At 39.2% G+C, this 12640-nt stretch overlaps 1 protein-coding gene across 3 annotated transcripts in view; it reads right to left on the minus strand.

The window, feature by feature from the left end:
- SYT9 (synaptotagmin 9) overlaps positions 1–12640 on the minus strand; it is a 66870-nt gene that overhangs the window by 31321 nt on the left and 22909 nt on the right. For all 3 annotated transcript variants that reach the window (XM_032112059.1, XM_032112058.1, XM_032112060.1), the window contains exons 2-3: positions 5132–5486; positions 2968–3514 (exon numbers count right to left, since the gene is read on the minus strand). In XM_032112059.1, the coding sequence (XP_031967950.1) occupies positions 2968–3514; positions 5132–5486 (902 nt within the window). The remainder of the gene's footprint in view (positions 1–2967; positions 3515–5131; positions 5487–12640) is intronic.

The raw sequence follows: 12640 nt of genomic DNA on the forward strand, positions 1-12640 counted from the left end.
AAAGCAGCTTTTTTTTCTTGATAAGCCAGAAACCAGTGTAATCTGACTAGTACATACATATAAAAAAAAGCTTATCTAGTTCATTTCGTGCTCATGCTAAAGTTGATCTACTTAATTATCTCTACCATTATACAGCCCACTGCTGTCTTTTTTCTGCTTGGAAAAAATGTCAGTTACAGGAGGGAGATGTTATGCTCAGAGGACCTGGGATTAGAAGAAGAGTCATTTTGATACTGGAGATTCATGTTTGGCACCAGACTGCTTTTAAGCATGTAAAAAATTTTTATGCTGATATGCGTCTGTGTTAAGAAATAATTTCAAACTCTGGGATGGTAAAAGATGTCATAGTCCAAAGAATAAAAACTGCTGGTTTAGGATAAAAAAATCTTCCAGTGTTATTAGAAAACAGAAGAAAGCACATGACATAATAGGTCAGTTTAATGGCATTGTTTGCAGTAAAGCTGACATTTCAGGCATAATCTGCAGTGCTCACTTAAGTAGGACATTTTGCTGGGCAGAGAAGGATTTGATACATTCTTTTATATTGCTGTGTCAAATTGGATTAGAACATAATAAAATGAAGAATGTAAAATAAAGGCCTTTGGGCTCACTGGTTAGGCAGTGTAATAAGATGCACAAAGAATTAAAATGAATTGCACTCTTCAGAAGTATGGCAAACTTGTCATGTGTAGTTTGTGTGGAGCTTCCCTTTTTCTCATTCAATTCCAAGGTTTATCCTTCCTGTGTGCACTTTTTGTTGACCTACATAAAATGAATTCCCTTCAGTAACTTTGCCCAGCATTTTTCTGTTCTCTAATTATTATTTGAAACAAGACAACGTTCAAAGATAAATTATTGAAAACCTATTACAGCCGATACAGTTTTGGTTTCCAATCATAAACTGCCCAATGGGGCTCAACACTTTGCCAAAAATTATTTCTGAGTTTCACTAATGCTGCCTGCTGGGCACAGGAGTATTCACTGCAGCAGTGTCAGTGGGTTGCCCTGGTTTAGGATCCAGCTTCTGCTGTCAGACTGAGAGATATCTCAGCTACACAGACAAGAAAATGGGCAGAAACTTTGTTTCTTAAATGATGCATGGAGTATTTCTCAGAACCTCATGGAATGAATTCTAACCTTTGAAATTTTGGAAATGTTAATGGGTAAGCTGAGTACTCCACGCTTCCATTTACCTGATACTCTTATCTCAGAACTCACATTACCCAAAATTGGATGTGTCTCCTATGTACCATGAGTCACTTGCTTTGAAAAGACCTCTGTTAGCTGGAAAGCCATTGACAAGTCTAGAAGGCAGGTCGTGTGTTCTGTTTGGATAAACAGGGTTACACTTCACAGGAGAACTGGTATCAGGAGGAATTAATAAATGACTCATGTTTCAGTCCTGAATTTAATTTCAGATATTACAGAAAATCTGAATACAAATGATATGCTGCATCACTTTTGAAATTTGGAAGAAGTGGTTCGAAAGAAAATACCAGAGCCAATCTTCTGCCTAAGTCAAAGCAGGAAAAAAGGACTCGTTCCTACCAAAGTAGCCCCAGTGTGCATGCACATTCCACTTTCAGTTGACTGTAAAAAATGAAGCTGATCTTGGGACACTTAATGCTGTATGAAGGCAGCCTTTCACTTGGAATGACTGTCAGCTGCTCTGTCACAGCCTGACTTTTCCCTTGCAGCTGAAAAGCAGTAACTTCTTCTACAAAAGCTAGGTTTATCCTCCCCGACACCAAGTGTCCGTGCCCTGCCTGTACCCTGAGTGAGGAACCGCTTGTGCTGCTGCTGCACTTCCATCCTTGTGTGGAACAGGATGTGCAGAGAATTCACCTTAAAACCAGGAAAATACAAATTTTCATAAAGAATTTTCAAAGAAACAAAAAAAGGATTTAATCAGTTTGGTCTGTAATATGGACATGCTACCAGACCACAGAGGTGTGAGGGTCAAGTTATTTGTGTCAACATCCTTTACTTTTCATTGGCTTCTTATTCTCAGTTTCAGTGCTTTCCTGAACTGAGGTCTAACAAACTTACCCTTTGATCTTACTGCTAATGATGCCTGGTTTATTTGACTCTAAAATGTGCACTCCACCGGAGTATGGTTTGACATTAGCAAATGAAATATTTACTGACACTTGGCACTGGTGCCTTCACCTCTGTGGATTTCTGTAATGTATCATTCTCACTGAAGGTCTGTCCTCCAGAGGATGCTTGGGATTCATCTCTAATGGCATTACAAGAAGGTTGGCTCCTGCTCTGAGTAGAAAGCTCCTTCTTTTGTGGAAGTAATTTCCATGATTTTATACCTAATCACTGTTTGGACTCCTGCACAGAATTTGATAACAGAGACTTTGGGATAACAGAAATACACTTTTAAAAATATGTTCCCTGTTTCCCCAGGAACAGAGTGATGCCAAACAAAGAGTTAAACCAATTCAGTGTTTCACTGCTTTCATGGAACAGCATTGTCTGAACTCTGTTTGGCTGGATTATAGCTGTGGGGTTTTCTGACTTTATGAGAACAGTCTTTTGAAGAACTGAAGATCACTACATAAGAAATGTTGAATCTGCAGTTCTGGCTGATTAGTGTGCTGTAAGTTACATAAAAAATCATGCAAAACAGGAAGACAGGCAAAATAAGAAAAGTAGTATTTCCTTAAGTAAATTTCAGATTAAGTAAGATTATAACATTCTCCAGCATTTCTACCCTATCAGCAGGGCAATGACTAAACCCACTGTCTCCTACATAAAACTTTCTTTAATATATCCAAAGAACAAGAAATGAGAACTGAAAATGTACTGTCGATTTCCCTGGATTAAGGTCAAAGCTTGAGAAAGAGAGAGAATAGAGTATTTTCCTTCACAAATTCAACAGACAATTTCAGTTATAATCAGATTAGGGAAATGAAGTCAGAACAAATAAAATTCAAGAAGAAAAATTATAATACTTACATTGGTGACATATTCAATATCCTTCCAAATATTACATTCCCTGGGAAAATCTGCCAAATCTAAAAAATTATCCACTACCACTTGGCCAATCAAGTCGTGCCTGGAGAATCTGTCAAAGTCATACACAGAGAAATGGAGTTTCCTTGTGTTGAGATCATTGTATGGGACAGTAAATAAAAAAACTTCATCAAATACTGGATTTAGGGTCTTTCTGTGCACTTTAGTCTGGTGTTTTGTTTTCCTGTCGGGAAGCAGATAGATCTTCACGTACGGATCTGAAGTTCCAGAGAAGTCCTTTGCTGGCAGGTTGATGGCCTTGTGAATCTTCACTATCAGCTGCTCCAAATCACAGTCATACTTGAGGATAAAGTTGAGTTTTCCACAGGCCTTGCTGTTACTCCTCCGGCCATCGTCAGTGTCCAGTGACCTCTGCTTGTACAGCTCTGGCTTAATGCGGCCAATGCCCGTCAGCTGCTCCTGCTTCTGGACCTGCTGGATGTTGAAGTCAGGGTTGGACAGGTTGAGCTGTCTCTGGATTGAATTGTGCCTTAAAGTGAGAAGGAAAGAGTTGAAACAGGCTGTGCTGAGGGGGGATAAGGATCTGTGCATGCACACTAAAGATCCTGTTCGCATCTGACATTATTTCTGCAACGTACAATGGGGTCAGATTTTTAACAAAGGGATGAATGCAACAGTTGGGAGAGCTGACCTTCTGCATCACACTGCTAATGCCACATCATTTTCTGCTCCCGTGTCTCAAGCTGGTCTGAAATGGTTTGCTGACCACCCCAACAATTGTTTTCCTTTTTTCTCTCATAACTGATGAAATAAACTCGGCAGCACTTTGGCTGAAAAGCTCCTTTACTTTCATTAGTTGAGGATTAGAAGTTGCTTTTAGCTTTGGTCCAGTGAAATTTATTAATTCACACTTACTGTGACTGAAATTTCTCCTTTGTAGGTGGTAACAAAAAATCAAATTTTCAATCCCTGTTCAGGTAACGGGATGTGAAAGTGAAAGTTGGATTAGGTAAAATCCTAATCTTCTATGAGTTCTATTTTACTGTCCTATTCATATGCAGCAATCACTCAGAGTACTGGAGTACCAGGAGCTCAGGTTGAACACAGAAAGAGCACGTGGAAAATGCCACCACAGGATTAATCCAAAGCTATTTATACTGAATCTAATCAGCAATAGTTCCTCTGCTATAATTGTTCATTCATTCCCTGTAAATATCTGTTTACCCATGCTTAAAGCAGGAACAGCCTCTTCTTATGTGCTATCCCAATTTTTTTTTTCTCTTGTTGCATAATAAATACATAATCTTATGGCTGTACACTAGTCATTTCCACGATAAAATATTGTCATGTCACCAAAAAAAAAAAAAAAATTCAACCCTTAAGCTCCTTGTGGCAGTGAGAGGTGCAGAATATCCTGTGGAGGAATAAAAAGAAGAGGCTAGCAAACAGCCACTGCACTAGTGCTGTACCTTCTCCAACTGAAATGCATCTGCTTTGACTCAGATATTTACTGGCTCTTCACATGCTGATCCTTATTCTTGCTGTATGAAACATAATCCTTCTATCACCTGCCCCTGCACACACTCTCGCCCTCACCCTTTCCTCTTCCCTCATGTACCGGTTCCCCAGTTCCCCTGGAGACTTCACTGACTCTTGTTCAGTCACTTTCCCCCCACAGTCATGACTGTGGCTACAATCTACAATTTTTAATCCTATTTCTAACTCTTGCAAGTGTTTCATTAGCTTGCCCTACTTTTCTTCTTTGGTTGTTTTAAAAATCTTTGAGGAGATATTACCGAGTGTTCTGCACCAGTGCTAAGTGCAAATGAATATACTTTACAAGCTAAATCTAGGCTGTTCTGGTGCTTTTAAGGGACACAGGACTCTATGTTATTCTGCTTCTGAGGGAAGAGCACCAAAGAGACAGTAGTTGAGAGAAGAGTGGAATAGGATTGTGATCCTGTCCCTTCAACCTACGAGGTTTGTGCATCTCAATGAGTAAATTTGTGTCTTTTTTTTCTTTTTTTTAAAGGAACATGGCAAGAAAATGATACATTTTTTTTAGATCAGCGCGCTGTATAATCAAGCTGCACTTTTGGACTGTGCTTGCATTCATTAATAACAGAGAGAAACTGGAGCTACTGACCGGGCAGACGAGGTCGGCTCAGTGATCTGCCGCTGCATTCGCACATTGGGCACGCAGTTCTCCTTCGCTCCCGCCTGGGTGTCTAATGGAAGATCAGGGGAGGTGTGGCTGATCTTCATGGAGGAGGCCTCGGGATAGGCGGCAGGCTGGCCCAGGTAATCCTCACTGTAGTCACGGTCATGGGGCTCCGTGTCCGTGTAGTGCAGCGGCTCCTGCTTGCTGTCCTTGCTCCCGAAGGGCAAACCCCGCTCCCGCCAGGGGATCCAGCACAGCTTCCAGGACACGAACAGGGACACGCCAAACAGAGCAAGACCACAGGCCGTGACAACTAAGGAGAGCAAGCTTATTGAGATATCTGCAAACGAGAGAAACACATCTATGTCACCCTCTGTGCTCCTCGAGTGCTGCATCTCCAGGGCATCAATATGGGAGGCAAACACCTCTGGATTGCAGAGCCACAAAAATCACATTCTAGTCCCTGCAACCATCATCAAATATAAACTTATTAAAAGTTCTAACTTTTTTTTCCCCCAGGGACAAAAAATTGTTTGGAATATATAGCATAAGGCTACCTCAATAGAACTTAGCTTAGGAATTCAGTGTAAGACTTGAACCTAGCTTATAATTTCCCTCCAAAAGCTGGGTGGGATGAAAGGTCATCCTAAATATGAAAAGGGCTGCTCACTTGCTCACTCAACTTCCTACTGATGAAAGAGCTGTGCCTGCAGTACATTTTTTTTTTTAATTTCATTTAGTGCAGTTTCCTCCACCTGCTTTACCAGTTCTTACTAGCTTCTCTTCCAGAGCCTGTATTAGACTTAAACACCATGAAAATATGCACACAAGCACATCCATGACACAATTTTTTTTCACTGATGTATCTTGGTTTATTATTTTAATTCAATTCCATCTAATTTTAGACTCACTCCTATCTTTGCAAATTATTTTTGACTATCAATGCATGGCTTGCTCTTTGTAATTTAATTAGGATACCAGTATCTCTTCAAAACTGAGATTCTTCTGGGTTTTTTTAACTCCAAAGGCTTTTTCTTTTCTGTTTCCAAATTTCTGGTATAAAAAGGAATGTGGAGATGAGTTTTCTGTTGTTTCTCCCCACATTTCCAGCATTATCCTACTCCATCAACACAAATAAGCTACAACTGGGAGTGGATTTTGCTCTGTTTTGCTTTAAGTTGCACGTTGGGAAAATGACTCAGTAGAACAGCTGTTTTTGTGGTTACAGTGTTTTTGAAATGAATCTCTCTGTGGATTACACAATACATCGTGCCTTAAACACAATTAGTGAGAATTCCATTTTACTGCCTTAAATTATAAACACAAGCTGATCAAAGCAATTTTTCACACTGTGTGTAGATTCAGAGTGTCAGGCTGCATCTCTCTAAGCAAACAGCCAGGCTGAATTTTCAAAGGATGGCAGGAGGCTGAAATGTACTGCTTCTACTAAGACAATTATTTAAGAATGACAATTCAAATGAAACAGCCCCAGTCCATTTGAAAATTAAAAAAACGTTTTTTTAAAAAAGTGGAGAAGTCAATACCTTCTGCCCCTGATGTGTCTCATTCTCACCAGCTAGACAGATTAGATTTCCACAGTGGGGGGAGTGACACTGCAATCCATTTCACACAGGGGCTGTCCAGTTTATTTTGCATGCTGAAAACCAATTTCAAACAATTTTAGCCAGCACGGCCCTTTCTGTCCTTCTCCAAGTCGTATGAAGACAAAGCTCATTAACAGTGGGGACAGCACAGCAGCTGCTTGGAATTACAGCAAAGAGTTTCAGAGCTGAAATTAATTAAAGAAATTCCTCCCATGCATAAAAGGGAATCTGGGAGAAAGTAGAATGGTAGTTCTTGATAATTTTTGAATATTTATTGGTAAACAAATCTGGCAGTGGAGGCAGAGCACAACCTCTCCTTGATTAAAAAGCTGAGGATCAAGGATGCAATATTGAAAGAACACCTTCAGAATAAAGCAATTTGTCCTGGCTTCCCTGGAGAAGAAGCAAGAAATACTTCAGAGGTCTGCAAAAAGGCCATTTTTTAAAAAGAACTGATTAAAGTAAATGATCCAGCATTAAAAGAAATAAGAAATTTGGAATTGTCAGAACCAGCCAGCAGACTACAAGGTGAAAACAGAAGACTGCCCAATGCTAAGGGTGTGTGAATAAGAAGGTGGGAAACAATTGGAAAAGCAGACCAGCAGTCCCCTACCCTACCCTACCCTGAAGATGACTTTAGCAGAGGAAGTTTTCTAGAGAACAGACACCATGAGAAAAAAACCGAGGGCAATATGAACTGGTTTTCATTTGGAGAGTTTGGGGGGCTTTAATAACACACCTCTGAATTTGATAATATAACAGCATTATCTCACAGCTTGCTTCCAGAGAAGCTGGGTACTAAACAGTGCAGGTCACAGCATGAGAGGGGATTGTTTATCCACCATCTTGGTCTTACTTCTTCCTTGTGTCAGGAAGAAGTTTTTATATGGCAGTTTTGTTTCTGTGGGGGGAAAAGGGACCATCACGTATCTGTCTTACTTCTGTGCAAGACAGCAGGACTAAAGGGTAGTGCTCTAAGCTGTTCCCTTTCATCAGACAGTAATTTTCACATCCTGCATGCCTGGCTGGCAATTTTCAACAGTGCAGATCCATTGTGAATAGCTGAGGTGAGCAGTCCCACGTGAAGAGATTTTTGGCTGCATCCTGGAGCTGCTTTTCCATTAGCCACTTGTACTGTTACATACTGTATTTTCTGTATAATTTTTACTCCATCTTTCCAGATGTCTCAGTTTTTCTAAGCCTGTTTATCTGTATTCTCCTGTGGTAGCAGAACTCATCTGATGCCAGTGATTTCCTCTGCTTTGTAATGAGAGCAGGGTAAGTCTACTTTTTTGTCCTCACAGAAATGAGATCCGCAGCACAGAAATGTGTTCCTCAGAAATCCAGCTGCTTCTAAATTCCCTCTGTGAATGCCATGATGCCAGCCAAGCGTCTTGAGGGGGTGATATGAATCCAAGTCAAAATGTCTTAATTCCACCTTTGTCATCATGGCTGCACTAAGAGCTGAGCTCCCAAATTCCAGCGTGTCAGAATACTTGGACAGTATTACAGCATATTGATGCTGGACACTAGCAAAGGAGGCCTTTTGACAGACAGAAAACAAGAGGACAGACCTTCAGGGTGGCCCCAGCTTAAATATTCTTGAGACTTGGTAGCTTCCTCTAATTCTTTGTCTGTTGAGACCGTGACTTCATTGTTAGAGGACTCAGGGGGCACTGCCCTTATTTCCATGCAGTTCCAACAACCAAGAACTCAGCTATCGTTTCCAGAAAGGACACAGGCTCTCTGAGTATCTTGCTCAAGGCATTGTCTTACAGATATTCTGATGTCACGATCAATTTTTGACCAGGTTTCCATGTTTCAGTCCCTGGTACTCTACTGACTTCCACCTTAGTTATCTACTGTGCTTATCAGCATAATTTTTTCTGGGGTTTTATGTGGTAGCAATCACAAGGTTATAAACGATGTGGAAGTAGCAAGTGAAACAGAATTTTCTACCTATGGATCACACCATCAGTTGTTACCAAAGACTGGAGAGATTAACGTGGCCTTTCGGTCTGTGACAGATTTTATTACAATCAGTGACATAAAAAGCCCCTCAGTCCTTTTATCAAAAAGACTCAGTTTGGTCATTGCTGAATGATGAATCTTTTAAAATTTTTTACTTACAATTTAAAGTAGATCTCTTACACAGAAAAGAAAAATCCCACTTTTTATGTCAAGAGATTGTATGACAGGAATATAAATTACCTTGTCTTCAGATTCTCCTCTTAAACAGAATCACAGAGCCCTTGGGGAAGGGACCCTCCAGATCATTTAATTCAACACTCTGCCCAAGCAAGGTCACCTCACCTGGGATGCCCACAATGTGCCCAGATGAAATTTCTCCAAAGATGGTGACCTCCCCAGCCTCAGCGGGCAACCTATTCCAATGTTTGAGCACCACCAAGTAGGCTAGTAGCATAATCTGACTTTGGCAGGGAAAAAATACTAAGTGGGTAACATTTTTTTAGACCACAATAACCAAAATTTCAGTAACGCTGTAAGATATAACTGCACTTTGTAGGCTAGCTAGTAAAGAAGGAAACAAAATTATGCTTCTCTTTGTATTCCAAAGGTTTTCAGTATAGATCCACTGAACATAAACTTTTATATTGACTTTGAATGAAATCACAGATTGTTCTAAAATAATTTGAGTAACGTTGAATTTTTACATATATGTTGCATGATTGTTGTTCAGTATGGGAGGCTGTAAGACCAAAGATAAACGTATAATGATTCCATCCAAATTCTGACAGTACCACATTGCAGGCCTGTGACTTGTTTTTTCTGGAATAAATGGTTGTGCCTTACTCTCTAAATCTCTGATGTTGAAAAACCTCACCAAAAAAAGAGACAAGCAAAATACACAAATAATAGTGGTGGCTTTGTCTGTTCATATGTGAAACAAGGATTGAAGTATTTTTTTTTCCTTCTTGTGTTTATCAAGTTAACATTTGGATTGCTAAGTTTTATACAGAATAAAATACCTAAATTAGCCAACAATGGGTAAGGTCAATAGCTAACAGAGATCAATTTATGTGTCTAGACATGCAATTGGAGTTATGGAGTCAAAAAGCATGAATTATACTATTTGGATTCATCTGACTCCAAAAGATTCCAGTAAGAGCCACCATACGAAAAAAAATCTATACTGATTTACTCTCCTGTTTTTATTAAAATGACTATTCAGATATTCAAGCATTATTGTAATGTACAGTTGGTCTGTTGGGTGAAGTTTGGCTAGCAAGCAGTGAAACAAACCCTAGCCATTAAAAATCTTGCAATACAGATATTTTTAGTCCAACAGAAGCAGTCATCCCCTATTTATACCCAGCAAATTTCAAAAGGCATTCAAATAAAATAATAATTTTTTTTCTGAATAATCCTATTTCTAGATTTTAGGATATATTGGGACAGATCAGTCAACCTCTGTGAATATGATTCTGTCTAAATTCAGTGGAAATTTCAAGCTGTCATTTCCTGAGGGGGGGGGGGGGGAAATTCCTCCTCTTATTACTTTTTTGTTGTTTAGGGGGAGATTTTAAGGAATGTGAAGTGTTTACAAGTCCACTTTCTTGCAAAACAATGAAGACATCAGTGCCTATTGCTTAAATCCTAGCTGTGCTTTTGACAATCTAAATTGTCTTTCTTTTGTGCAAATACATCCAGGTGAGCTATCGTTCAGCTCAGTAATGGTATTGTCGGAACAACTGGATTTTTTTCAAACCTAGAAGTCTAACACCCTAAGTTTTACAGTGGAGAAGTGTTCTAGGATCAAGTATCTGAAGCAGTTCTAGCCTGATTGCACTGTAGCTTCCTCTGTGCTTCACAAGTTTTCCTTAATTAACATAACTGGCACTTGTTCAGGATGGAAGGTGTCCCTTTGCAAAGACTCCTGGGGCAGAGGAATAATTCTCAGTTAATGTATTCTTCTCTGAAATGCTGTTAATTATTCTTAATACTGTGTTTAGAAACTTCCAGTGCAATTCTTTAAAGGAAGGCAGCTGAAAACCAAGGGAATGAATCTCAGATTATATTAATTTTATAACACATACATGCCCCGACTCTTCTCTGTCTGACCCTGAATTTGTGAGTGTGGACCAACAAAACATGCCTAAATGAGATCACTGTCAGGGCTTCACAGGGTAGTAACATTCTCCATGCTCAGAAAATGTATTTGTAGCTGGGTCTCACAGGTATTTGAGGCTGTTATTAGCTTTTAGTGATTTTTTTTATTCCCTGGCTGTGTGTTCTACATCTTCTAGGTAGGCTTTAGGGTATGTAAAGCTCTTGTGTTGGTTAAGACACTGTTCTAATCCTCTGAGTGGCCTGCATGTCTTTTTATTCCTGAATAGTGTTACAAATTCCAGTTTATCCATGTATGCCTTCTCTTCATCTGCTTTGTTTCGGTTACAAATTTGTTTTTTCCAGGTATTTCTTAATATTAACTAAGTCTCATTAATTAACCAGATCAATGAAATGTAACCTAGGACTTCACCAAGGTACTTGTCAATTACTTTAAATCTACATAAATTCCACCGCACAATTTCAATATGAAATCAGGATTACTAAATGGCCATACAAAATATTCACAACAAAAAGTGCAAAAGCAGTAAGAGATTTGTTTATGCAGAATATTTTTCTAGCAGTAATCGCTGGGATACAATTCAAAACTGACATAAGATTGACACAATAGTTTATTGATAAAATCACAATACTAAAGCTTGAAGCAAAAAAAGAAAACCCAACAAAACTTAAAGCAAATTGTTCATGGACATTAAATAATACAAAAAAAGTACTCAAAACATAGTAAATTACCCCTCTTTTTGCTTTGTAAAAAGAAAGTTTTGCTTATTAAGAAGAAAAATTATGTAAGCAGAATGTCTTGTTTGTAATTCATACTTAGATAGCTGATTAATTAAAATAAAAACTGTATGTGAACTTGATCTAAGAAGAATTTATTACTGGTTGCACACCGGACCTCTAATATACTTAGTCTGCATTAAAGTGAATTTCTTTGACAACTTAGCTGACACATAATATTCTGCTACAGTTTGGAAGTGACAAAAAAAGCCTTTACTAATCAGACAGCTGGCTGGATGAGCAGTGATTTTTAAAGACAGAGTTGAGAGGAGTCATATGTTCAAGGGCTTGCATTTTTCCCTGACATCCTGCAGTAGTATCTACTGACAAAGAATGATGCTGTTGCTCTCGTGGAAACTAAAGCTTCTGCTTCACAAGTGACATGGACACAAAGTGCAGTAGAGAAAAGAATTTTTCATGTCTGCATATACTCGACTGTAGTAAGATTCACCCAGGTTCCCATGCCTCATTCTTGGTTCTTTTTGGTTATTACCACATTCTCTTGCAATACTCACCTCATAGAACTGATAAAACGTGCAAAATTACTGGATACTTTTGGTTTTCTAATACCAAGTGTAAAATACTATAAACTGGGGGAAAAAATCCCATAAATAATAATATAACAGAAGAGAGGACAGCAGTTCTAAAGATACCATGCCAGACTTTCAAGTACTCTGTGTATCGAGATGGGCTTTAATGGCTCTCTTTTATCCTGTTAGGAAGAATCAGTGAGAGTGATACATTTGCAGGACAGGAAAAGTAGCTGGAGCAAAGTAACATGAAATCTTCTAAAAGCCATTTGGCATTTGAGGCATGCTTGTGTCTCATTAGCTAAAAGGGAAAGCTGGTGATAAGATGAGTGGGAAAGAAATTTTGGGGCTAGACACTGATACTGCAAATTCCAATGACCATCAGGCCTGTGAGCAGTGAGCACTTGTGTTTTGTAGGAGTAAAGTTCCTGTGAGTGCAGCCAAAGCCACAATGCCTATTTCCACCCACCCACTTTTTCTCCTTCTTCTCTGGA

Source organism: Corvus moneduloides, chromosome 6 (genome assembly GCF_009650955.1).
Source record: "Corvus moneduloides isolate bCorMon1 chromosome 6, bCorMon1.pri, whole genome shotgun sequence".
Lineage (NCBI taxonomy): Eukaryota > Metazoa > Chordata > Aves > Passeriformes > Corvidae > Corvus > Corvus moneduloides.